At 42.0% G+C, this 25,607-nt stretch overlaps 1 protein-coding gene and 1 pseudogene across 7 annotated transcripts in view; one reads left to right on the forward strand and one right to left on the reverse strand.

Annotated features, from left to right (window-relative positions):
- Positions 1–25,607, reverse strand: part of LOC101021065 (selection and upkeep of intraepithelial T-cells protein 1) — a 90,446-nt gene that overhangs the window by 30,965 nt on the left and 33,874 nt on the right. For 3 of the 6 annotated variants that reach the window (XM_021941374.2, XM_021941380.2, XM_021941367.2), the window contains exons 2-6: positions 10,986–11,066; positions 8,835–8,870; positions 5,235–5,582; positions 3,346–3,627; positions 282–392 (exon numbers count right to left, since the gene is read on the reverse strand). In XM_021941374.2, the coding sequence (XP_021797066.1) occupies positions 282–392; positions 3,346–3,627; positions 5,235–5,582; positions 8,835–8,870; positions 10,986–11,066 (858 nt within the window). Of the gene's footprint in view, positions 1–281; positions 393–3,345; positions 3,628–5,234; positions 5,583–8,834; positions 8,871–10,985; positions 11,067–13,557; positions 14,485–25,607 lie in introns of those variants that run through there. The other 3 variants (XM_017955810.3, XM_017955841.3, XM_021941372.2) reach the window with 3 other exon arrangements.
- On the forward strand, positions 9,581–17,437 carry LOC101020740 (annotated as a pseudogene). Its single transcript, XR_647811.3, has 3 exons — positions 9,581–9,588; positions 15,389–15,393; positions 16,125–17,437. The product of XR_647811.3 is annotated as a 60S ribosomal protein L3 pseudogene (transcript).

A 25,607-nucleotide genomic window follows, 5' to 3' on the forward strand; every position in this document is an offset into this window, starting at 1 on the left:
AAAAGCTTTCCTAGGCCATTTGAAAATCTGTCACCATAAGGAAAATGGGTTTCAACTTGGTTGAGATACAAAAATGTCACACTTTCAGACAACAGCATTGTCAACAGCTCCAGCAGCAAAAGAGAACAGTACATAGGATCAAGGAATGGGTGGAGAGCATATTTATAACATACACCCCAGAGTTCAGAACTTCCTGAGACAGACAGACCTGAGAATTATGGGTCATGCAGCTTTAGCTTCCCCACCCCCATTAGCATCTCTCATCCTTTAAGCCAACTTACGTTGCTCTCTTTGCTGTAGCTCAACACTGGGCATCATAATGAAGAATAGCAGAACAGCCAAGATTGCAACCAGAATCAGTATCCAGACAGAATCCCATGAAAATAGTTTATCTGAAATAGGGAGTCACAAATCTTACCACCAAACTAGAAATGATGATTAAACCCACCAAACTAGAAATGATGACTCATCCAAAGCATGTTTCTATTTAATACCTATCACCTTTGAATATAAACAAAGTCCAATTTGGGAATTATAATTGAACACGTGAAAAATGGGATAGGATCTGGAGTAGGGCAGAGCTGAATGTGAGTTAGTTTGAAGATGGAGCAAAGGTGAGTGAAGGCTGCTGTCCATGTTTTTTGTTTGTTTGTGACAGAATCTCACTATATCGCCAAAGCTGGATCGCAGTGTTGCAATCACTGCTCATTGCATCCTCAACCTCCCTGGCTCAAATGATCCTCTCACATCAGCCTCCTGAGTATCTGAGACTACAGGCACATGCAATCATGCCCAACTAATTTTTTTACTTTTTAATTTCTCGTAGAGACAAAGTCTTGCTACATTGCCTAGGCTGGTTTCAAACTCCTGAGCTCAAGGTATTCTACCCGCTAGACCTTTCAAAGTGCTGGGATTACAGGCACGAGTCATGGCGCCTGGCCTCTTCCGTGCTTTCTGACATTTAGCGAATAGAGATAAAATCTCCCTGAGATGTCTCTATTCCCAGGACTGTAACTCATGTTCAAAGTTTGTGCTCATTATAATTATTTTAAATCATCATTTTTTAAGTGCATATACTTTTAAAAAACATTTTTCACTAAAGTTGTAAATAAATCAGCAGGACCTCCCCTGGCCCTTACTTTTCCTTTCTTTGTTTTATTCATATATATCCTGCTATGAACTGGGGGGAAGGAAGGTATGTAGTTTAGTCCTCCTTTATCCCCTGTAACTGTTTGTATTGCTGTTTCTGACACAACCATAATATGAAGCTTTTTTTCTGGAAAATCAAATGAGAAAATAAATGCAAAAATGTTTGAATGTAGTAAATTGCTAAAATTGTTAGGGGAGTCATTCCTGTAAGTGATAATATCCCTCTCAGCATATGGCTCTCACATTAATTTCATAGACATACACAAACACTAGCACATTCATATTTACTTGACAGTTTACAAGACACTGTATTTCAGTCATTTAAGTATCAATTATTTATTGCATTCCTGCTATGTGCTGTGCAATATTTGAAGCACTTGGAGTGTATCAGTGTATAAAACCAACAAAGATTTCTATTTTCAGGTTTTAGAGGGAGACAGATAAGTGACAATAAACATAATAAATTAGTTGTATGCTGGGCTAAATGGTGAAAATAATATGGAAAAAAGAAAAATTAAGTAAGGTAAGGAGAGAAAGAATCAAGTAATTTGGGGGCAGGTGGCATTTTTTTTCAAGCTGGTTTGTCAAATTACTCTTTATTAGGGAAGTTGAGTTGAGCAGAGACTGGAAGGACAGAAGGGAAGTTAAAGCATTCTAGGAAGAGGGACCAACTAGAGCTAAGCCTCCAAGGCAGGAGCATGTCTGGCAGGTTTGGGAACAGAAAGGAGGTCTATGTGACTAGAGTAGAATGGACAAAGGAGGGTGTTAGGATATGAGGTCAGATAGGTAATGGGTGCAGAGATAATGCAGGACATTGAAGGGCATTTTACTGTGAAAAACGAAGGGGAGAAATTGCAGGGTCTTGAACAGAGGGTTCCTATTTATATGATGAGGATGTACCATAGTAGACAAGAGTAGAAATAAGAGGACATTTAGGATGCTATTACCAAAGTTCAGACCATGGGTGATGGTGTCTCAGACTTGGATAGCAGTAGTAAGTTGGTGAGAAGTGATGATATGCTGGGTATATTTTAAAGGTAGAGCTAACAATATTTCTTATTAGATGTGATGCAGAATATGAGAGAAAAATTAGTGTCAAGGATGAATTCAATAATTTTGTTCTGAGAAACTGAAAATATAAGGTGTGATTGGTCTGGTCAGGCATGGTGGCTCATACCTGTAATCCCTGCACTTTGGGAGGCTGAGGGGGGCTGATCACGAGGTCAGGAGTTGGAGACCAGCCTGATCAAAATGGTGAAACCCCATCTCTAATAAAAATACAAAAATGAGCCAGGCGTGGTGGCACACACCTGTAATCCCAGCTAGTCAGGATGCTGAGGCAGGAGAATCGCTTGAACCCAGGAAGTTGAGGTTGCAGTGAGCCGAGATCGTGCCATTGCACTCCAGCCTGGGTGACAGAGCGAGACTCTGTCTCAAAAAAACAAAAAGTGTGACTGGAAAGACATTAATTAAGCAAATTGGCAGGTAATCAGGAGTTAATTTTATGATGTGTTTGGTTCAGGATATTTATTAGACTTCTATGTTGAGATGTTGAGTTCGAAGATGAAAACAGGGTTTGGAGAGAGGTCTGGGCAGGAGATACTATTGGAGGAGCCACAGTCACATTGATGGTATTCAAAGTCTTGAGACAGAATGAACTCACATCAGAGGAAAGGCTCAAAAAACTAAATCTTGGAAACAGAAAACCAAATATTACTTGTTCTCACTTATGAGTGGGAGCTAAATGATAAGAACACAGGGACACGTAGAGGGGAACAACACACACTGGGGCCTGTTGGAGAGTGGAGGGTCGGAAGAGCGAGAGAACAAGAAAAATAATTAATGGGCACTAGGCTTAATACTTGGGTGACAAAATAATCTGTATGACAAACCTCCATGGCATAAGTGTACCTATATAACAAACCTCAACATGTACCCCTAAACTTAAAATAGAAGTTAAAAAACAAAACAAAAACTATGTCCTGGGAACCTGAATAGCAAGAAGACAGAGTGAAAAGAAAAAGACTATAACAAAAAGAATAAGAAAGAAAACAAGCAAGAAGACAATTAATAAAACCAAGAGAAAGTAATGTCTTGGAAACCAAGGGAAGAAAGTATGCATATGATTTTTTCCTCTTTAACTTACACATTTTATGGCAATGGCCATCATTTGAAGAACAAACACTCAGATCGCACCTGATAAGACAATGCTTGTCCTTTCCTCTTGACCAGTTACAGGATTTCGAAGGTAGCAAGTGATGTTGCCATGGGAGCTATCTCTAAGGAGAAGGCTCATCTTCATGTTGAACAATTTGTTTCCATCCTGTGAATGGGATTTTGATGAAGGTGGAATGATCTTTCCTCTGCTGTCTCTCCATTCCATTTGAGGCTGTGGGAACCAACCTTCTGAATTACACTCCACTAAAAGACCTTTGGTATTCGGAGGATGAATAAGAATTTGTATTTCTAAACTTGTAGCTGGTTGGAAAACAAAAAGGGAGAAACTATATATATTTAGGGGAAGAGAAGAAAACAGAGAACATAGGGGAAAAGACTTCCTGCCCCCTTTCATCCGTGTGTCCTTAGATATTGATAGCTAAACTCTATGGGGCTGATTGTCATGACAAGCCATTCAAAAAGGAACAGGGATAAGCCATACTGAAGTGTTGTGATAAACCTATTAACAACATAGTCCAAAGTAAGTGAGGTGAGAAAATGCCTGTTTTTTCATTTATTCTTTCACTCAAAATGTGGGCTATTAACTAAATTCACACAACTCGACTAGATCCTTGGATTATGATATACAAAAAAATCAAGATCTCAGTCCTCATAGGATTTATGGCTTAATGTTTTTTCTTTTATCTTCACCATTAGCCACTTCTGAGCCACCATAACAAATTACAAATAATAAACAACATTATAAATGCATATTTGCAACTTTAATTAAAACTTTAACTTTCACGTATTTTACATACAATAGATATTTTTACATGCAATATGTTTTACTTAAAAATACGTAATACATTAGTGTTTTCAAAATATGATACATACCACTTTAGAGAAAATAGATAAGGCTTTAGAGAAAATAGATAAGAAAAAAGAAATTTTCAGGATTTACCTGGGACATAAGTCTTGCCTAATATGTGGGCAAAGAAAGAATGAACAGAGATTTAAACTGTGACTCTAGAGTAGCTCTGTCTAATAAAATTTTCTGCAATGATGGAAATATGTGTGCCCTCTAATACAGTAGCTGCTTGCCACATGAGATGACTAAACACCTGAAATGTGGCCATTGAGACTGAAAAACTGAATGCTTAATTTTATTTAATTTTCATATGAATGTAAATGGCCACATGTGGCTAATATATATCATATTGGATAGCTCAACTGTAGACTATAGAATTGAGTGTCACATAATATCCAGTAAAGATGTTAAATGTGACTGCCCTGTATCCCTCCACATGTGTCCTTACATTTGTGAAGCCCTTGGTTTGCTTCAAGTCCTCCATCTCCTCTCCATTTCTCTGTCATTCAGAATACTTCAAGTGTGAGGTGATTTGCTTAAATGCTTTGTATTTGCAAATAACATCTATATAGTATATATATTGTAGAACTTTGAAGATAGTGGGTGAAGCCTTTTTGAAACACATTTAGAAAAGTGAATCTGTAACTAGGTAATCAGTGAATTGATTCAGGGAGAAATCAGAATAAGAATTACCATTAAGGAGTCTATTGTAAAGATTCAGGTACTTTCAAAAGTCGGGTTTTACTAAAGTGTTGCCAGAAATAGCTAGAAGGATTATAACGAATTTTAAAAGGATTCTGTTAATTTTTTAGCAATCTAACAATATATGTAGACGTAAAAAAGCAGACAGTATTTACTGATAGTTTTGATGTCTGCACAGGCATAATTCTCATTCTTGATCCTCCACTCCTTCTAATTCAAACACTAAACTCATGAATTTGACCTTGTTAACCAGACCATATAAGAGAAAAATAGAAATAGTGAGAATTTTCCTAATACTCAGCCTCATACAGGTTGAGAATCTTGGATGCATAGAAAACTCACAGGGATCCATCCTTACCTGTGACCTTCACTTCTGCAATGGCCTCTTCATAGACATCTCCATCTTTGAAGAAGCAGTGGTACTGCCCGTCATCATCAGCACTGACATTAAGGATCCTGAGGGTCACTTTACCTTCTCCAATGGCTTCTTTCAGGAGCTTTGTCCGCTCCACATACTTGGAGATAGTTTCTCCATACAGGTCTTTACCCTCCTTATACAGGTAAACAGGTCGTGTGTAGTGACTCCGGAACCAGCGTATCTCCATGTGTTCTGCGCTTTGTGGTGGAGACAGCTGGCAACTGAGCTCAACATTCCCACCCAGTGCAGCCAAGACTGGCCTCTCTAAGCTATTCACTGTGAATTGCTCTGGGAAGGCAGACAGCAACCAAAGGGTGAGACATGGACTGAGACAAAATTTTCATTTGAATTATTATATCACACACACATATAGACACACCCACACACACACCCCCACACACACACATCTTACTGAGAGTAAATTCTTTTGTTTTCCCTTTTCCTTGAAAACACCTTTACTTTGCACTTTGTTTGAATGGAAATTCATGAAATTATTTCCTTTAAGGAATATTGGCCAGAGGCAGTGGCTCATGCCTGTAATCCCAGCACTTTGGGAGGCCGAGGCAGGCGGATCAAGAGGTCAGGAGTTCAAGACCAGCATGACCAACATGGTGAAACCCATCTCTACTAAAAAATACAAAAATTAGCCAGGCTTGGTGGCACAGGCCTTTAATCCCAGCTACTCAGGAGGCTGAGGCAGGAGAATCGCTTGAACTCAGGAGGCAGAAGTTGCAGTGAGCCGAGATCTCGCCATGGCACTCCAGCCTGGGTGACAGAGTGAGACTCTGTCTCCAAAAAAAAAAGAAAAAAAAAATATGGAAAATGGTATCCATTGTTGCTGTATGGTTTTCATTTCTTTTAAAATAAAAAAAAATTACTACCACCAATATAATAATTGCTCCTCTTCATTCTATTATTTCATTTACTCTAAACATACTTTCAGGCAGTTCTTAAAATTTACTCCATTTTAACTATAATGAATCCATGTATGGATGCATTTGTCTTTTTCTGGCTCTTTCATACTGCTTCTTGAATTGGATGATTCTTGTCTTTCTTAAATTCTGGAAAATTCTCACACATTCTATGTTTAATTTGACCTCTCTTATTCTTCGCAATCTCTTATTATGGAAGTACTGTGCTTAACACATTGCATCTCTCTATTTTCTTGGATTTTACCAGCAAGATGTTTTAAACTATCACCACCTGCCCCTGCAAATGTCCACAGGTTAGGATGTTTCATTTGTTGTTTTCTGCTTGTGATGCCACTTGGCTGTAACGGATGTTCTTTGAGGCTCAGAAACTCTCAAAGTTGATATTTAGTCCCTGACTACAATAAGGTGTGGGAAGAGGGGACATTTCAGACTCTCCATTTTGGTCCCTTGCCCCACTCATTGAGGAAAGTGAAACTGTTTTTGCAGAATTATGCCTGAGTCAGTGAAAGACATCTAACATAACTGCCTCCATCTTTCTTCTAACCCCCAAGTTGTTCTTGTTTATTCCTGGACGTAGGCTGAGCTAACTTTGGGAGAAACTTCTTTATAGTTTATAGTTTAAAAGTAAGATGATAACAGTCCTTTCTCAAAGCAGGTCTCCTTCTTGCCTGGGGACTAGATTGCCTCTGTAGGACTAACATTAGTCACAAGATTAGAAATTAAGGTTAAAGAGTCATGCAGCTGGAAGCTACAACATTCTGACCCTCCCTACACTGCTCCTAGGATCAGTGCTTGAGATATTTTGCAGACTCTGCAAATTTTAGTGCCTTAATCAATTAAACTCCAATTACATATTTAGAACATTGATTATTTTGAGTGTTTTAAATGCATATGTAACAGGCAAAATATCACATATAGAGTGATTACAAGCTAATTGTCACATTTACCTTTATATCTATTTTAAAATAATAATAATAATGCAAGGTAAAATCATTTCATTGTTATTCCATACCAGTTTTTATATCTAACTAGACATATAATTGATATATTCTTAAGGTTGTATAATACATATTTTATCAAATTTTCAGGTTTACAACAATCTTAGAGAAAATAAAGAAAAAGAAAGAAAAACTTTCAAAGGCATAATGGGAAATATTAGAACATTTTATGTTAAAATCAGCAATACAGCACACATAACTTGATATAACAATTTGAGATCATGAAAATAAAAATACCTTTGAAATACTTCAAAAAAGAAAATATGTTTGTAAACTTTTCATAGAAAAATTATATTAAAAAAACACTGAGCAGAGAATATCTCTACAAGATATTTAAATTAGTTATATAAATACTATCTTTTTTAAAAAAGTTCTGTAATTAACCTATGAGAAGAAAGTTCAATGGGACAGAGTTTGGAGATGCAAATCCTTAGAGGAATTTGGTTTATGACAAAGATAACATCTGGGGTATCTGAAGAAAGATTGATTACTTAATAAATAAAAAAAACCTAGGTATTTAAAAAAAATGATGTCAGATTGTAATCTCAATTTTTATATAAGAAACCATTTTGCATGGGTTAGTTTCAAAATATAAAATAAATAGAAAAAGTTGTTATAATCTTGATGTGTGGTCTAGAAAACTCTGACTAAGCAAACATAGACTTGGACACTATGAGAAGAAGAAACAGCTGAGAAGCACAACATAAAAATAAGTCAAGTATACATATGTAACAAACCTGCACGTTATGCACATGTACCCTACAACTTAAAGTATAATAATAATAAATAAATTAAAAAAAAATAAGTCAGGAAATTGAATTTCAAACTGATCAAGAATGTATAGAAAAGGTACAACAGATCACATATTAATTCATTATTTTCAAATTTTGATTCATTAAAATTAAAAATGTCTGCTCTGCAAAAGCTTTTGTTAAGAGAAGAAAAAGACAAGTCACAGACTGAAAAAAATTGCAAAAGACATAGCTTACGAAGGACTTGTGTGCAGAACGTAAAAATTAACAGTAGAAAAACAAACAACACAATTAAAAATAGACAAAATATCTGAACAGATACTTTATCAAAGAAGATACATAGATGGCAAATTAAGATATCAAAATGCTCAAAATCATACATAATTTAGGAATTGCAAATTAAACAATGAGATACTAACCTAAATCTATTATAAGAATGGCTGAAATCCAAAATACAAACAAGGATGTGAGGAACAAGAACCCTCATTTATTGCTGGTGGGAGTGCAAAATGGTATAGGAACTTTGAAAGACAGTTTGATAATTTCTTACAAAGCTAAATATAAGATTACTATAGAATCTAGAAATTGTGATCCTAAGTAAACCCAAATAAGTTGGAAACCACATCCAACGAAAACTTGTATACAAATGCTTAAAGAACCTTTTCTAATACTTGTTAAAATTGGAAGCAGTCAATATGTGCTTCAGTAAGAGAATGGATAAACAAACTATGGTAAGTCCATACAATGAACTATTACTCAGTGATAGAAATAAATGAGTTATGAAGCTATTAAAAGACACGTGGGAAGATTAAATACATATTACTAAGTGAAATAAGTCAGTCTGAAAAGGGCACATACTGTATGAATCCAACTGTACGACATTCTGAGTCAGACCTATAGAGAGTAAAAAGAGCAGTAATTGGCCAGGTTTCAGGGGAAGGGAGGAATGAACAGGTGAAGCACAGAACATTTTTATGATAGTGAAATTATATTGTATGATACTATAATGGTGGATGCATAGCATAATACATTTATATAATGAATTGGAGAATTCCAGAGGCTGATCAAGGAAAAAGATAAGACCATAGGTGGCAGTAGCACACAAAAGCTTCTATTTGGACACCACTTGGACAGGGTTGCAAAAAGAGCAGTTCTCACAGGATAAGGCCTTATAGAAGCACAGGGGACCACCATCCAGAATGCAGGAGGACAAAGGCACTCCCAAGGATGGGAGGGGAGATGCTGTGTGTCTAGATAACATCACTTCACAGCATGGTAGGAAGCTGCTGGGTCAGAGGGCTCTGAAGAGCATCAGGCTGCAGTTTATATAACTACAAGGTTTTTCTTATCTACAGCTGGCAGATGTTGGGTGCAGTTTCCCAAGGTGTACAAAGCAGGAAGACATAAAATGGCAGAAAAAAAATCTGCCTGTTCGGGATATATTTACAACAACTGGATGTGAAAACACTTCAGTTTGGCATCCTGGGCTTTTGAGCTAATGAGTCTCAGCCTGATTTAAGAAGCAAGCAACAAAGGGCCAATATGCAAAGGCCATCGCTGGCTCATTTCTACAACAGTTTGTTAAATCTTAGAGAAAGGTACAACACAGAGTGTTTAACATAAACTTGGACTTTAGTTAATAATCATCTATCAATATTGGTTCATTAATTTCAATAAATGTACCACACAAATGAAAGAGGTTAACAAAAGGGGCAACTCTGTGGGAGGGGGGCAGGTAGAGAAGAGGCAGAGGGGTTATGTGGGAGATCTATATACGTTTTGCACAATTTTTCTGTAAACCTAAAACTTCTATAGAAAATAAAGTCTATAATAATTTTAAAAGTCCATGAGGAGAAAAAGGAGAGCGAAATAAATGGAAATTTGGGGGAAATTTTGTAATTCACAAAATAAAATAAAAAATCAAAACCAAACAATTCTGCACATCCAAAATATAATTCACAAGTCCATTGAGTTATAAACTGGTCAAAAATACATGGAAAAGTTAACAGATCAAAAAGCAAATTGTAATGTGTGCAAGTTTAATGCAAAGGAAATGTGAAGTAAGGCCATTAAGTGGGCAGTTTAGATCAAATGAATACAATTTTTTGAGAGGAAGGAAGGCCACCCTAACTCAATAAACAAGTAAAATATTATCATTGTGAGTTTCTATTTTTCGTCTGTAAGTTTGGAAAATATAAAAAATCCTGATACCTGTAACATCCACCTGAAAAACTCACATATGCTGTTGGTGGACAGGTACATTGGTAACTATTTCAGAATAATATTTTTAATATAATAAAAACAGCACATAGCCTTGACAAATAGTTCTGTTCTTAGAAATATTTCCTACATTCTTACACATAGATATGCTTAAAATATATGTGCATAATGTTTGTGGTAGCTTTTGTTTTATTAGCCAAAGACTGGAAACTACCCAAATATGCATCAGTAAGATTTGTACCATGTAACAAGTAGATTTTGCCAGAAATTTTAAATCTTGTGTGCCACTTATTGGGTCAGGCTTTTAATGTATTTGTCTCTAAATAAACTATATTTATATCTGCTTTGCATTGATCACCTTCCACTGCAAATTTTCATCATCTATCAAGGTCCCACCAGCCTATTGTGTCTTTGCTTATCTTACTGTACAGATAACTCACATGGATTCCAATATGGACCACAATTTGGACCATTGTATAAGATATAAGTAAATCATATGTCCTCAATACAAATATTGAGTTCTTGCGGGCAAATATTAGGACTTCTTCATTTGTTTGTTTGTTTGTTTTCTCCCTGGAACCTAACACAAATCTGGGTACATGAAAAAGACTTGTTGATTAGAAGTAGTTTTTCCTAACCATAAGACAATTCTTACAGTACATGTCCTCATTACATAACTGTATTAAACCTAAGGAACAATGCTCAAGAATTTATTCCTTTTGTTTGGTCCTTGCTTTTTCTGGCACACTTCATATTGCCAAGACCCACAAGGGTAAGAGAGAGTCATACCTGAACTTGGTATTGTCATCTGGAGGAGATTCATAACAACAAAGTATCTGGAGAAAGACAGCCCTGCAGTTTCCATTATACCTGTAATAAGAAATTTGGCAGGTTCCGTGAGAACAGGATTAATATGTCACAGAAATCACGTATCTCCACATCTTCCTGCAGTAATTAACTCTCAAATAGAGTTACCAGAAAAAAACGTAGAACTACCAGTTAGATTTGAACTTCAGATAGGCAGTGTAAATTTTTTAGTATAAATACTTCTTGGGCATCATATAATTTTTATTTTCTAAATCTGGTAACTCCACTTTTAAGATGTTTAATATAATGACCAAGTCCAGTCAGAGGTGTCTTTCTCGTTAAAGGATTTCTTCCTCCCAGGCTAGATGTCATTTGTCTTCTGGTATTGTAAACTTCATCAGGTGACCCGCTTCTCCAGAGAAAGTGGCAGCAGGTCTAGGGAGTAGGTCCTGTTCTCCAAAACCTTAGTAGCCTAAGCATCTGCCACAGTTAGCTACATTTAGGTTCAAAGAAAAATGTAAAGACAAATTTAGCTCTATTATTCTCATGGAATGAATTAAGTAACCACTTTATAAGAGAATATGACTTTCTTTTCTTTAGTTGTGGCAATCCCCCAGAATTTTCTGCTTCTGAAGAACTCACAATTAGAGACAGGTGAATGAGTGTGTATGGCCAAGGAGAACAAATGGTAAAATACAATATTGCATATTTAGTCTAATGTGAAGGTTTTTCATCAGTTCTGTAATGTTTTGGCTTTTGATTCAGCAGACAAATGTGATGGTTATCTATTTATCCCCAACAAAAAACGGTTTGCTAGATTCTAGGGTCATAGGCAAGTGAACAGACACTTGGATAGTAACAATAATGTAAAAGTGCCATCCTATGAACGTGGGCAGTTCTTGCAACCTTGGAGAGCAATTCACTCTGCAGTATCATGGCAGGGAGAAGGTTCACAAAATGAAGACTTTACTAGTGAGGTGGTGTCTACATTTTGAAGAATGAAGTGGTATCTCATACAATATAAAGGGAATGAGGACATACACCAGATTCAATATGCAGAAACCTTACTGAGCAAGGGAAATTGAGGAATATATTTGTCTAGCAAGATTAAGGAGTGAGGCAGAGAGCACACTGTGAAGGGCTTCATATGCCAGGGTAATGAATTTAAGCTTTATCCTTTAGGCTAGGGAACTACTAAGAGGCTAAGAGGTAGTACGCATAGTGGATAAAAGTGAGGTCCTAAAATGGTACTGTCTTTACTATTCAGTTGTATCAGCTTAGGCAAGTTACTATAACACACTCTGTAACTCTGTTTATTCAGCTGTAAGTAAGGAATAATAATTTTTCCTCATTACATTTATTATTGGAATTGATTGAATTTTTGTATATAAAGTGGTCATAATGACACTATACTATAAAGTATGAGTACTACAAGGAAATTAAGAATGGTAAAGTATTTGTTTACTCATCATTTTTCGTACATTGAAGTTTATTGTTTAAGAGTGATAAAAAGTAGGACTTCGGAACCAGACTCATATCCTAACTCATAGTTTCCATTAAAACAAAAAAGTCCTCATCGTCCTTAAGTTTTAGTTACTGCTTCCTGCTTCTACTCCCTCAAGCCTAGGGATGGTCACAACCCTTTTATTTTAGCTCCAGGATATTGCAATAGGATTTCCGTACACCTCGTTCACACATTTGTAAATGATCTTTTATTTGAATGCCCCAAAATATGAGCATTTCATCTGATTTGTATTTATTAGAGCCATGACTGATGCAGGAACTGGTACTGAAAGTGTCTCCCAGAAAGAAACTCTCCAAATATGATTCTGAAATTGGTTTGCTTATGTATTCAAGGAGGCCACAGCTAATGTATAGGATGGGCAATGTGTAGGATGCCATGGCACCAAACTTATGCAATTTGCCAATAATTGTGATACAGGTTTAACTGCAAGTGTGATGTAAGGTACAGAGAAGAAAACGAAGTGACTTGGTTGCTATGGCAAAAATAGTAATTTTAAAGACTATGCAGTCCTCTACCTTCTTCAGACTGCCCTAGAAGATGGACTTAAGGAAAAGGGGAAATATAAAGTTCTAAATGTACAATGGAGAATATGTTTGAAAAACGTAGAGGTCTAAATTTCAGCTCCAAAGGAGTCCCTCATCTTCTTCCTAGCCATGAGACATGTAGCAGAAGACTTTTAGTTTTCAGGAACCTAGTAGGTTAGATGGGTACATCTATAAAGGGACAGGCATTCATCTTGAAGGGACAGATACTTACTCTGTTATTGGATCTGATGTCCCTACCAGCAGCGCTTCTTCATGCACAACAACTCATACACATACAGAATGCTCTTTCATCCCATGATATCCCATACACCAGCAGTCCCCAACCTTTTTGGTACCAAGGACAGATTTCATGGAAAACAATTTTTCCATGGACTAGGGGAAGGGAGGATTAGTTTGGTGATGTATCAAGTGCATTACATCTATTGTGCAGTTCATTTCTACTATTAAACATTGTAATATATAATGAAATAATTATACAACTCACCATAATGCAGAATCTGTAGGAGCCCTGAGCTGGTTTTCCTGCAACTAGATGGTCCCATCTGGGCATGACAGTGGGAGACAGTGACAGATCATCAGGTATGAGATTCTCATAAGGAGCATGCAACTAGATCCCTCACATCCACAGTTTACAATAGGTTTTGCACTCCTATGAGAATCTAATGCTGCTGCTGATCTGACAGGAGACAGAGCTCAGGAGGTAATGTGAGCAATAGGGAGGACCTATAAATACAGATAGAGCTCACTTGCTTGCCCTCCACTCACTTCCTGCCATCTGCCCGATTCCTAACAAGCCATGTACCAGAAACAGTCCATGGCCTGGGGGTGGGGACCCCTGCTATACAACATTGTCTCTCACAAACAGAATCATTTTACAGCAAATGAAGCACAGCAATGGGCTTAACACCATGACATTCCCTAGTCTCACCACATTCTCACAACCCAGATAGAACTGACTTCATAGAGCCTCCAATAGGCGCAGGTAGGACTGAAAGAAATCAGGCACATTCCTCAGCCCCGGGCTCAACACAAACAGGCCCAGTACAAACACATCCCACCATTTATCTCTCAACTTCCTGAGCCCAGTACAAACACATTTCTCAACTCAGAGACTACCATATATCTCAACTTTAGAAAAACACCACCTGGAAAGTCTCCGATAAGGACACAGCCGTTCGTGGTTTTACTGAAAGCGCGGGAACCAATAGAAAACTGCTAAATGTATAACTTAAAATGTTAACCAATTGTAGTGCTGTAACCAAAAGAATTCCCTTGTTCTTCAGTAACTTTACGTATCCTATTTACATGAGGCTATAAAAGGCAAGCACTCGCATTGTTCGGGGCCCTTTTGTATGCTGTGGAATGGAGGGACCAAGTTCGAACTTGCAGTAAAAGATCCTTGCCGCTTGGCTTTGACTCTGGGCTCTGGTGGTCTTCTTTGGGGAACATACTGTCTGGGCATTACATCTGGGGGCTCGTCCGGGATTCCCCAAGCCCACCAGACCCCTGGTCAACGGATCTACCAGGATCGATCTGCTGATAGGTGAGCCGGCTCGTCTCTGTTTGTCTGTCTGTGTCTGTTCTGAACCTGTATCTGTGACTCGCGAGGTCTGAAACTGAAGCTGACGCAGTCCTGGCGGACGCACTATAGGACAGCCAGCGGAGACCGGTGGGAGACGTCCCCTGGCTCTCGTCTGATCTAGATTTTTATCTGAACTGATTCTGACCCGGGCTTCCGGAGCACGCTTGTAGCTAGATATTATTAATATGCCAGATTTCCTTTACAGGAATTCTAACCCATATTCTTTTGCAGGAAGAGACTACAAATTATTACAGGATGGGTAATACCCAGAGCAATCCCCTATCTCTCCTAACATGTAATTTCAAGGATGTTAGAGCAAGGGGCCATGATCTTAGTATAGAAATCAGGAGGGGAAAGCTAATTACCCTGTGCCGCTCCGAATGGCCGGGCCTTTGATGTGGGGTGGCCACCCGAAGGGACGTTCCGACTTCCTGTCATCACTAAAGTCCAAGATTTTCCTACCTGGGCATGCGGGCCACTTGGATCAAATCCCATATATCCTCATATGGCAGGACCTTGTTGAGAACCCGCCTCCTTGGCTGTCCCCTTTCCAATTAGCCCCTGAACCCTGTAAGGCACTGGTTGCTCGGCCGCTAAAATCCAAGCAACCGACTGCCCCCCCCCATCCTGTTCTACCTGATAGCGGGGACCCACTGTCCACAGAACCCCCTCCGTACCCCTCCGGGCCCCAGGCCCCAGCCCCCTGGGCTGAGCCGCGGGAAGGAGCAGGCAGACGGGAGGCAGCCGGCGCACCCGGACCCGCTGAAAGTGGAAGTAACTTTGAAGGGCCGGCGGGGCGGAGGCGAGGGCGCACTTTGTGGGCTAGCCCCCCCCAGCCGCCTGACTCCACAGTGGCTCTACCCCTTCGGGAAATAGGACCCCCAGATGACACGGGAATCCCCAGGCTCCAGTACTGGCCATTCTCCACCAGTGAGCTGTATAACTGGAAGACCCAGAGTGCTTGGTTTTCAGACAACCCCAAAGATTTAATAGCTTTACTGGATAGTGTCATGTTCACCCACCAGCCCACTTGGGATGATTGTCATCAGCTCCTCCGAATCTTGTTCACAATGGAGGAGCGAGAAAGAATACAGGTAGAAACTAGAAAGCTGGTCCCGGGGGATGACGGTCAACCGACTGCCAACCCCGACCTCATAAATGCGACTTTTCCTCTGACCAGGCCGGCATGGGACTACAACACGGCAGAAGGTAGGGGACGGCTACACCTTTATTGCCAGACTCTAATGGCGGGTCTCCGGGCAGTTGCTCGCAAGCCCACTAATTTGGCTAAAGTATACTCTGTTCTGCAGGGAAAGACAGAAAGTCCAGCTACCTACTTAGAAAGATTAATGGAAGCTTTTAGACAGTACATCCCCATAGACCCAGAGGCTCCAGGAAGTCAGGCAGCTGTTGTAATGTCTTTTGTAAATCATTTTTGTAATTGCCCCAGACATTAAAAGGAAACTCCAGCTCTACCGGCGGGATTTGATGGCGTGATGTCTCACAGAAAGTTCTCCGCTCCCAGACATGGGTCCCTCGGCTTCCTGCCTCGGAAGCGCAGCAGCAGGCATCGCGGGAAGGTTAAGAGCTTCCCTAAAGATGATCCGTCTAAGCCGGTCCACCTCACAGCCTTCCTGGGATACAAGGCTGGCATGACCCACATCATGCGGGAAGTCGACAGGCCAGGATCTAAGGTGAACAAGAAGGAGGTGGTGGAGGCTGTAACCATTGTGGAGACGCCACCCATGGTGGTTGTGGGCATTGTGGGCTACGTGGAAACACCTCGAGGCCTCCGGACCTTCAAGACTGTCTTCGCTGAGCACATCAGTGATGAATGCAAGAGGCGTTTCTATAAGAACTGGCATAAATCTAAGAAGAAGGCCTTTACCAAGTACTGCAAGAAATGGCAGGATGAGGATGGCAAGAAGCAGCTGGAGAAGGACTTCAGCAGCATGAAGAAGTACTGCCAAGTCATCCATGTCATTGCCCACACCCAGATGCGCCTGCTTCCTCTGCGCCAGAAGAAGGCCCACCTGATGGAGATCCAGGTGAACAGAGGCACCGTGGCCGAGAAGCTGGACTGGGCCCGCGAGAGGCTCGAGCAGCAGGTACCTGTGAACCAAGTGTTTGGGCAGGATGAGATGATCGACGTCATCGGGGTCACCAAGGGCAAAGGCTACAAAGGGGTCACCAGTCGTTGGCACACCAAGAAGCTGCCCCGCAAGACCCACCGAGGCCTGCACAAGGTGGCCTGTATTGGGGCATGGCATCCTGCTCATGTGGCCTTCTCTGTGGCACGTGCTGGGCAGAAAGGCTACCATCACCACACTGAGATCAATAAGAAGATCTATAAGATTGGCCAGGGCTACCTTATCAAGGATGGCAAGCTGATCAAGAACAATGCCTCCACTGACTATGACCTGTCTGACAAGAGCATCAACCCTCTGGGTGGCTTTGTCCACTATGGCGAAGTGACCAATGACTTTGTCATGCTGAAAGGCTGTGTGGTGGGAACCAAGAAGCGGGTGCTCACCCTCCGCAAGTCCTTGCTGGTGCAGACGAAGCGGCGGGCTCTGGAGAAGATTGACCTTAAGTTCATTGACACCACCTCCAAGTTTGGCCATGGCCGCTTCCAGACCATGGAAGAGAAGAAAGCATTCATGGGACCACTCAAGAAAGACCGAATTGCAAAGGAAGAAGGAGCTTAATGCGAGGAGCAGATTTTGCAGCTGGTGGGGTCTCAATAAAAGTTATTTTCCACTGAAAAAAAAAAAAAAAAAAAGGAAACTCCAGAAATTAGAAGACTTAGAGGGAAAACAGATTCAGGACCTCCTTCAGATAGCCCAGTGGGTTTACAATAACAGAGATACTCCAGAGGAAAAGCAATTTAAGGCCACTGAAAAAATGACCAAGGTCCTGGCAGCAGCAGTGCAGAAAGAACATCCACAGCCAGAGAACACCCAACCTAGGCGGTCCCCCAGACATGATAATCTGAGCAAAGACCAATGTGCCTACTGTAAGGAAGCTGGCCACTGGGTAAGAGACTGCCCCAAAAAGAAACAATGAGGACAGGGACCCCCTACGTCTACATCCATGCTAGTCACTCAAGACGAAGACTAGGGGAGACGGGGTTTGGACCCCCTCCCCAAACCTAGGGTAACTTTGCAAGTGGAGGGGTCCGCAGTTCAGTTCTTGGTCGATACGGGAGCACAGCACTCGGTCCTAGTTAAAACTAATGGAAAATTATCCTCCAAGTCCTCGTGGGTACAAGGGGCCACAGGAATTAAGAAATACCCCTGGACAACACAAAGAATAGTAAACCTCGGAGCCAGGAATGTAAACCATTCTTTCCTGGTCATCCCTGAGAGCCCCTGTCCCCTATTAGGGAGAGACCTGCTAACTAAAATGGGAGCACAGATCCATTTCCTCCCTGAGGGGCCCGTCGTGACCAACTCCCAAAATCAGCCCATGTCCGTCCTGACTATAACCCTAGAAGATGAGTACCGGCTCCACCAGGAGCGAGCGGCCCCTGACCAGGACATAGCAACCTGGCTCCAGCAATATCCAGGAGCTTGGGCGGAAACGGGAGGCTTAGGACTAGCAAAACACCGTCCTGCCTTGTTTGTTGAACTTAAGCCTGGGACAGACCCCGTGCGGGTATGCCAATACCCGATGCCCCTAGAGGCCAAAGAAGGGATTGCACCGCATATTCGCCGGCTACTCGACCAAGGGGTCCTTCACCCATGTCACTCGCCCTGGAATACTCCATTGTTGCCGGTACGAAAAACTAATAGCGGAGAATACAGACCTGTACAAGACTTGAGAGAAGTCAATAAGAGGGTTATGGACATACATCCAACTGTGCCTAACCCGTATACCCTCCTGAGTACCCTAAACCCTAAACATCAATGGTACACTGTTTTAGATTTGAAAGATGCTTTCTTCAGTTTGCCTTTAGCCCCTCAGAGCCAAAAGCTCTTCGCCTTTGAGTGGAATGACCCTGGAAGGGGCATAAGTGGCCAACTGACATGGACCAGACTGCCACAGGGATTCAAAAACTCTCCTACCCTGTTTGATGAGGCCCTCCATGAAGACCTGGGTGAGTACCGACGCAAACACCCTGAAATAACCTTACTACAGTATGTCGATGACCTCCTGATTGCTGCTGAGACCCAAGAAGCTTGTATTCAACGGACCAAGGGTCTCTTACAAGCTCTAGGGAATCTAGGCTACCAAGCCTCGGCAAAGAAAGCTCAAATCTGTAAATCAGAAGTAACATATCTGGGGTACTTGCTAAAAGGAGGGCAGCGCTGGTTAACAAACGCCCGGAAGCAGACTGTTCTGCAGATCCCCAGGCCACAATCCACCCGACAAGTAAGGGAATTCCTGGGGTCGGCGGGATTTTGTAGACTATGGATACCTGGGTTTGCAGAGCTGGTGAAACCCTTGTATCAGGTAACACGGGGGCAGCAGCCATTTAATTGGACAGAAGCCGAGTCGGCTTTCCAACAGATCAAAACCACCCTACTCTCTGCGCCTGCACTGGGACTACCTGATGTCACCAAGCCCTTCCACTTATACGTGGACGAGAGCAAGGGTGTCGCCAAGGCGGTAATAACTCAAAACTTAGGCCCCTGGCAGAGGCCGGTTGCCTACCTGTCAAAGAAATTAGACCCAGTGGCTGCCGGGTGGCCCCTTGTCTCCGAATGATTGCGGCCATGGCCCTGATGGTACAAGATGCTGACAAACTTGTCATGGGTCAAGAATTACGGGTCATTACCCCACATGCCATCGAGGGTGTACTCAAACAGCCACCTAATCGATGGATAAGTAACGCCCGGCTCACCCACTACCAAGGACTACTACTAAATCCCCTCAGGATAACTTTCCTGCCCCCAACAACCTTAAACCCTGCCTCGCTGCTGCCCAACCCGGACCTGGACGCCCCGCTCCATGATTGCACTGAGATACTAGCTCAGGTGCACGGAGTTCAAGAGGACCTGCAGGACCGCCCACTTCCTGACGCTGACCTAGTCTGGTTCACTGATGGGAGCAGCTTCGTACACCAAGGCCAGAGGTACGCGGGAGCGGCAGTGACTTCAGAGACTGAGGTAATCTGGGCGGAACCCCTGCCCCCGGGGACATCGGCCCAGAAGGCCGAACTGATAGCGCTCACCCAAGCTCTTACCTTAGGGGCAGGGAAGAAGCTGACAGTATACACAGACAGCCGATATGCTTTTGCTATGGCGCACATACATGGGGCCATTTACAGGGAGCGAGGGTTACTAATGGCTGAAGGAAAAGAGATAAAAAACAAGCAAGAGATCCTAGCCCTGTTAACAGCCCTATGGAGACCAGAAAAATTAGCTATTGTACATTGCCCAGGGCATCAGAAACCAACCACTCCAACTGCTCAAGGCAACTTTCTGGCAGACCAAACTGCAAGGAGTGTGGCAAAGGCTCCCAGCCAACTCCTTGCACTCCAGCTCCCTGATCCGGGCCCCCGGGACTTGCCATATCTCCCTGATTATTCAGAACAAGATCTCCAGTGGATTGACAAACTTCCCCTGAAACAGATCCAGAATAGGTGGTAGACTGATACTAATGACCAAACCATCCTACCAGAAAAATTAGGACAACAAGTGTTAGAACACATCCACCGAACCACCCACCTGGGTGCCCGGCGGATGATAGACCTGATCAGACGCTCCAAGCTTAAAATCAGACATATAGCCAAAACGGCCAGCAGCATCATGACCAGTTGCAGAGTCTGCCAGCTTAACAACGCCTACCCCCAATCTCAGGCTGCAACGGGAACAAGGCTCAGGGGAACCAGGCCTGGTATCTACTGGGAAGTAGATTTTACTGAGATAAAGCCAGGAAAATATGGGTATCGGTACTTACTTGTCTTTATAGATACTTTTTCAGGGTGGACTGAAGCATTCCCAACCAAGAGGGAACCTGCTCCGGTTGTAGCAAAGACAATTCTGGAAGATATCCTCCCCAGGTATGGCTTCCCCGTCCAGATAGGGTCAGATAATGGGCCGGCCTTCATCGCTAAGGTAAGTCAGGATTTGGCTTCCATCCTTGGGGCAAATTGGAAACTACATTGCGCTTACAGGCCCCAGAGTTCAGGACAGGTAGAGAGGATGAATTGGACCTTAAAAGAAACCTTAACTAAATTGACTATGGAGACTGGCGCTAATTGGGTGGTCCTTCTCCCCTACGCTCTCTTCCGGGCCCGTAATACCTCTTACAGACTGGGCCTTACCCCTTACGAAATCATGTATGGCAGGCCCCCACCCCTGGTTCCCAGCCTAAAAGATGATCTGCTTAAGTCTGAAACAGAAAATGTCTCTGAACTCTTATTTTCCCTACAAGCCTTGCAGAAAATTCACCAAGAAATCTGGCCCAAGCTGAAGGAACTATATGAGACCGGCCCCCCACCGACACCCCATCCATACCAGCCAGGAGACTGGGTCCTGGTTAAGCGACACCGACAAGAGACCCTAGAACCCAGGTGGAAGGGACCACTCCAGGTACTCCTAACCACACCCACCGCCCTGAAGATAGAAGGCATCGCGTTGTGGATCCACTACACCCACGTCAAGCCAGTGGACCCAACCTCCGACCTTCTGGGGCCAATCACGGCGGCGGCTGAAGCACCGGCCACGTGGACTGTGGACAGAGCTAAGAACAACCCCTTAAAATTCACCCTGCGCCGGCAGCATAGCTCACTGCAAACATGCAGTTAGGTAGTCTAACCCTAATGTTAGTCGCCCTAGTGGCCGCTGGGGAAAACACAAAACCAGCTCCTAATCCCTTTACCTGGAGATTCTGGCTTTATGAAAACCAAACCCACCCTGAGCAACCTCATAAGCCCGGGAAATTATTGGCCAGTGCTGATTGCCCCTCCTCAGGGTGCAATAACCCAATTTTACTAAATTTTACTGGTTTTCAAATAGCCAAACCAATGGCACCAATGATATGCTTTGAGTTCGATCAGACTAAATACAATTGTAGGCACTATTGGTGGCATCAAAATGCCGGCTGCCCTTATAACTATTGTAACATCCATAAATCCCGTTATTGGGGTAAGGAAGAACAGTTAGATCCTAAGTGGCCCTTCCATCGTAGACGAGACGGGGACTTTTAATATACATGGATAGTCAAAGACCCCTGGAACTCCCGCTGGACCACGCCTCAACATAGGGCTGTATACTACTCCTCCTCCTCCACATGGCCTAGCAGTCACCTCTATCTGTGGCGAGGTCTAGTGCAGGTACGGCCCCTGGTCCATGGGAATATCCAACGACAAGAAAACCACCTACAACAAGATTTACGTCCTTTCTCCTGGTTAAAATTATTACAAGAAGGATTAGAACTTGCTAACCTTACAGGACTTCACAGCTTGTCTGGCTGCTTTCTGTGTGCCACTCTAGGGCATCCACTGCTAACTGCTGTCCCTCTGCCATGGGGATCCTCTACCTCTGCCCAAGCTAACAACCTCCGAAACCTCTCATATGCCCCTATCCCTAACGTGCCACTATACCTAAACCCCAGTCAGGAGAAGTTTCCCCACTGTTTCTCAGGAACTAATTCCAGCCTCTGCGACATCACTGCAACGCCCCCTAGTACCACCCTAAGGGCTCCGCCGGGCATATTCTTCTGGTGTAATGGAACATTATCTAAGAACCTGTCTGGTCCGTCTGTTACCAACCTACTGTGTCTTCCTGTCACATTAGTTCCCCGGTTGACTCTACTAACTGCCAGCGAGTTCCTGGGGTACACCAGTAACTGGACTAGTACTGCTATTCACCCAATCCCTAGACCGAGACCTGCACGAGCCATATTTCTCCCCTGCATTGCGGGAATCTCCCTCACCTCCCTCATTGCGGCCGGACTGGCGGGGGGAGCCCTAGGTCACACCCTCATAGAAAGCAACAAGTTTTACCAACAATTCGCCATTGCTGTGGAGGAGTCCCTTGCCTCCCTTCAGCGACAGCTCACGTCCCTAGCCCAGGTAACCTTGCAGAACCGGAGGGCCCTAGACCTACTTACTGCTGAAAAAGGTGGTACATGTATGTTTCTAAAGGAAGACTGTTGTTTCTACATAAATGAATCAGGGCTTGTAGAAGACCGGGTCCAACAGTTACGCAAGTTAAGCATAGAAGTAAAAACACAGCAGTTTGCTTCAGCTGCAGACCAGTGGTGGAATTCCTCTGTTTTCCCTGTTATCCCCCTTCCTTGGACCCCTGCTAAGTCTACTATTTCTGTTTACCGTAGGACCTTGTGTTGTTAACAGAATTTTACAGTTTGTCAGGGAAAGGTTTGACACCGTACAGCTCATGGTCCTCAGAGCCCAATACCAACCTGTAAACGCTGAAACAAAATCAGACTTATAAGACCCAAGATTGGCTCTAGAGGTACCTGAGAAAAAGGGGGGAATGAAAGAAATCAGGCACATTCCTCAGCCCCGGGCTCAACACAAACAGGCCCAGTACAAACACATCCCACCATTTATCTCTCAACTTCCTGAGCCCAGTACAAACACATTTCTCAACTCAGAGACTACCATATATCTCAACTTTAGAAAAACACCACCTGGAAAGTCTCCGATAAGGACACAGCCGTTCGTGGTTTTACTGAAAGCGCGGGAACCAATAGAAAACTGCTAAATGTATAACTTAAAATGTTAACCAATTGTAGTGCTGTAACCAAAAGAATTCCCTTGTTCCTCTGTAACTTTACGTATCCTATTTACATCGGGCTATAAAAGGCAAGCACTCACATTGTTCGGGGCCCTTTTGTATGCTGTGGAATGGAGGGACCAAGTTCGAACTTGCAGTAAAAGATCCTTGCCGCTTGGCTTTGACTCTGGGCTCTGGTGGTCTTCTTTGGGGAACATACTGTCTGGGCATTACAGGACATGGGGATATGCCTTAAACTAGTGGCTAAATAATTGTGTCATTTTTTCCTGTGGCAGAATGCATAGACCTGGAAAGCAAGGAATATATATGAGAAGTGATACTCTCACTACATGGTTTTATAACCTGCTGGAAGAATTTTGCTTCCCTTCTTGTATCTTCAACCTCAGTGTGGCTGGAGGTCCCAGGATCTCACAGAAAAATGTTTCCACCATAGAATACAGTTATGAATTAGAAGCTGAGACTGCCCTCTAGCCATTTTGCACTTCCCACATCACTGAACCAAGAGTCAGAAAAGTGTGTCATTGGAGAGCTGGAGAGACTATTCCAGAGGGCAAAGAGGTGCCTTGATCAATAGTTCTGATCTACATAAACTGAAGCAATCCAAGTAAGGCAGGACAACCAAAGGCTAAGACCCAAAGAAATAAAGATTAAAAGGATCCCATCAGGTTAAGAACCTCATCTAGCTGAGGTGCTGATGGAGACATAGAGAACACAGCATGAGTGACTGAAGAGGGCACCTACAATTACCCAGTTTAGAGTTTTGTGACCAACAGAGTCTACAAAAGCTGTATTTTCTGTTTATTAACTATGGCTTTTTATTTGTTTTGCCAGAGATAATATGAATAACACTGGTGGTGATGGTCTAGGTTTCAGGCAGAAAATACAGTCAAATTAATATTACCCACCAAGATATGGTAGCTTATGGGATTGGGCTATCCTTTGGTAAAAATATAAACTTTTCACTGAAGGAAAAGACTAGAGTGGGGCAAGACTCTTGGTAAGAGGCAGAGGTGGTGGACTGTGCTGGATATCTTCTTTGTCTATCCACATCTACGTGCCACACTTCTCCAAAGGTAATTTGTAACAAAATTAGAATAAAAGTGCAATATGAAAATTGGAAATAGGGAAGAAAAAGAGTGAAGCGGTTAAAGAAAATGCAGTCTTTTGAAACATTGCTATAGAGAACCCACAGATTTTAATCTCTCAAATAAGAATCCTGATATGATTGGCTACATGTTTCTCATTTTACATATGGGTTTTGGAAGCTGTTCAAGTGATGATGTTAGTTTTTAATAGGCACAGGATTTCAGACTGGGAAAATGAAAAATTCTGGAGATTAATGGTAGTAATGGTTGCACAACAATGTGAACGCTACAGAATGAAATATTCAAAATGGTAAAATGTGTAAGTTTATGTTCTGTATATTTTTAAATGTTAAACAAAAAAGGCAAATGTGCCATCAAAGGATTATAAAAGTTAATACAACTCACATTCAACTTGTCAGGAAAGTGAGTCAGATCACAAATGAAAATACACATGTCTTTAACCCAGTATGGTCACACCGATTTTCCTGATATCATAGAAACAATGTCTAATTCATCCCTTTTCTGTTGTGCTTTTATTTTAAGTAAAATCAATGTGTTTCTGATATATCCACCTTATCTTTCAAAGATAACTGGTTAAAATACTCTCTATGAATCTTTGTCATCTTTCAAAAGCCAAAGCCAACAGTTTTGCACATTTAATATTTTTAAACTCATCTGAACTATCCTATAATAAGGTATTTCTCTTTTCCTCTATTTTGTTCTTCTCAGCTAGCTACACTAGAGATGAGGTATTCTGGTTACAAAGAATACTATGCAAGGGAGACTAGTCTCACTACTATGTGACTGAGGAATAACATGCATAGGAATACTATTTCTTTAGTCCTTATCAAAACAGATTGGAGAAACGGAGAAATTGAGACCAACATTTGGGAAAACATAATGCTACAAAGTGATTTTCTACTGATGCACAAAGAAAATTTGCATTTTTCTGAAGAAGGCTAAAGATTTTCAATTTATCTCATCCTTCTGAAATCCCAAATCTCATTAGTCTTCAAATACAGGACTGCCAAGTCCTTGGAAATGTGGAATGGGGTTCCCCCTAGAAGGCACAAAGAAGAGAGAGGAATAAAAATGAAGACCATCAATGAAATTAGAACTATGTCCCTAAATCTTACTAAGTCTACTCACCTACTTG

Source organism: Papio anubis, chromosome 1, assembly GCF_008728515.1.
Source record: "Papio anubis isolate 15944 chromosome 1, Panubis1.0, whole genome shotgun sequence".
NCBI classification, from domain to species: Eukaryota; Metazoa; Chordata; class Mammalia; order Primates; family Cercopithecidae; genus Papio; species Papio anubis.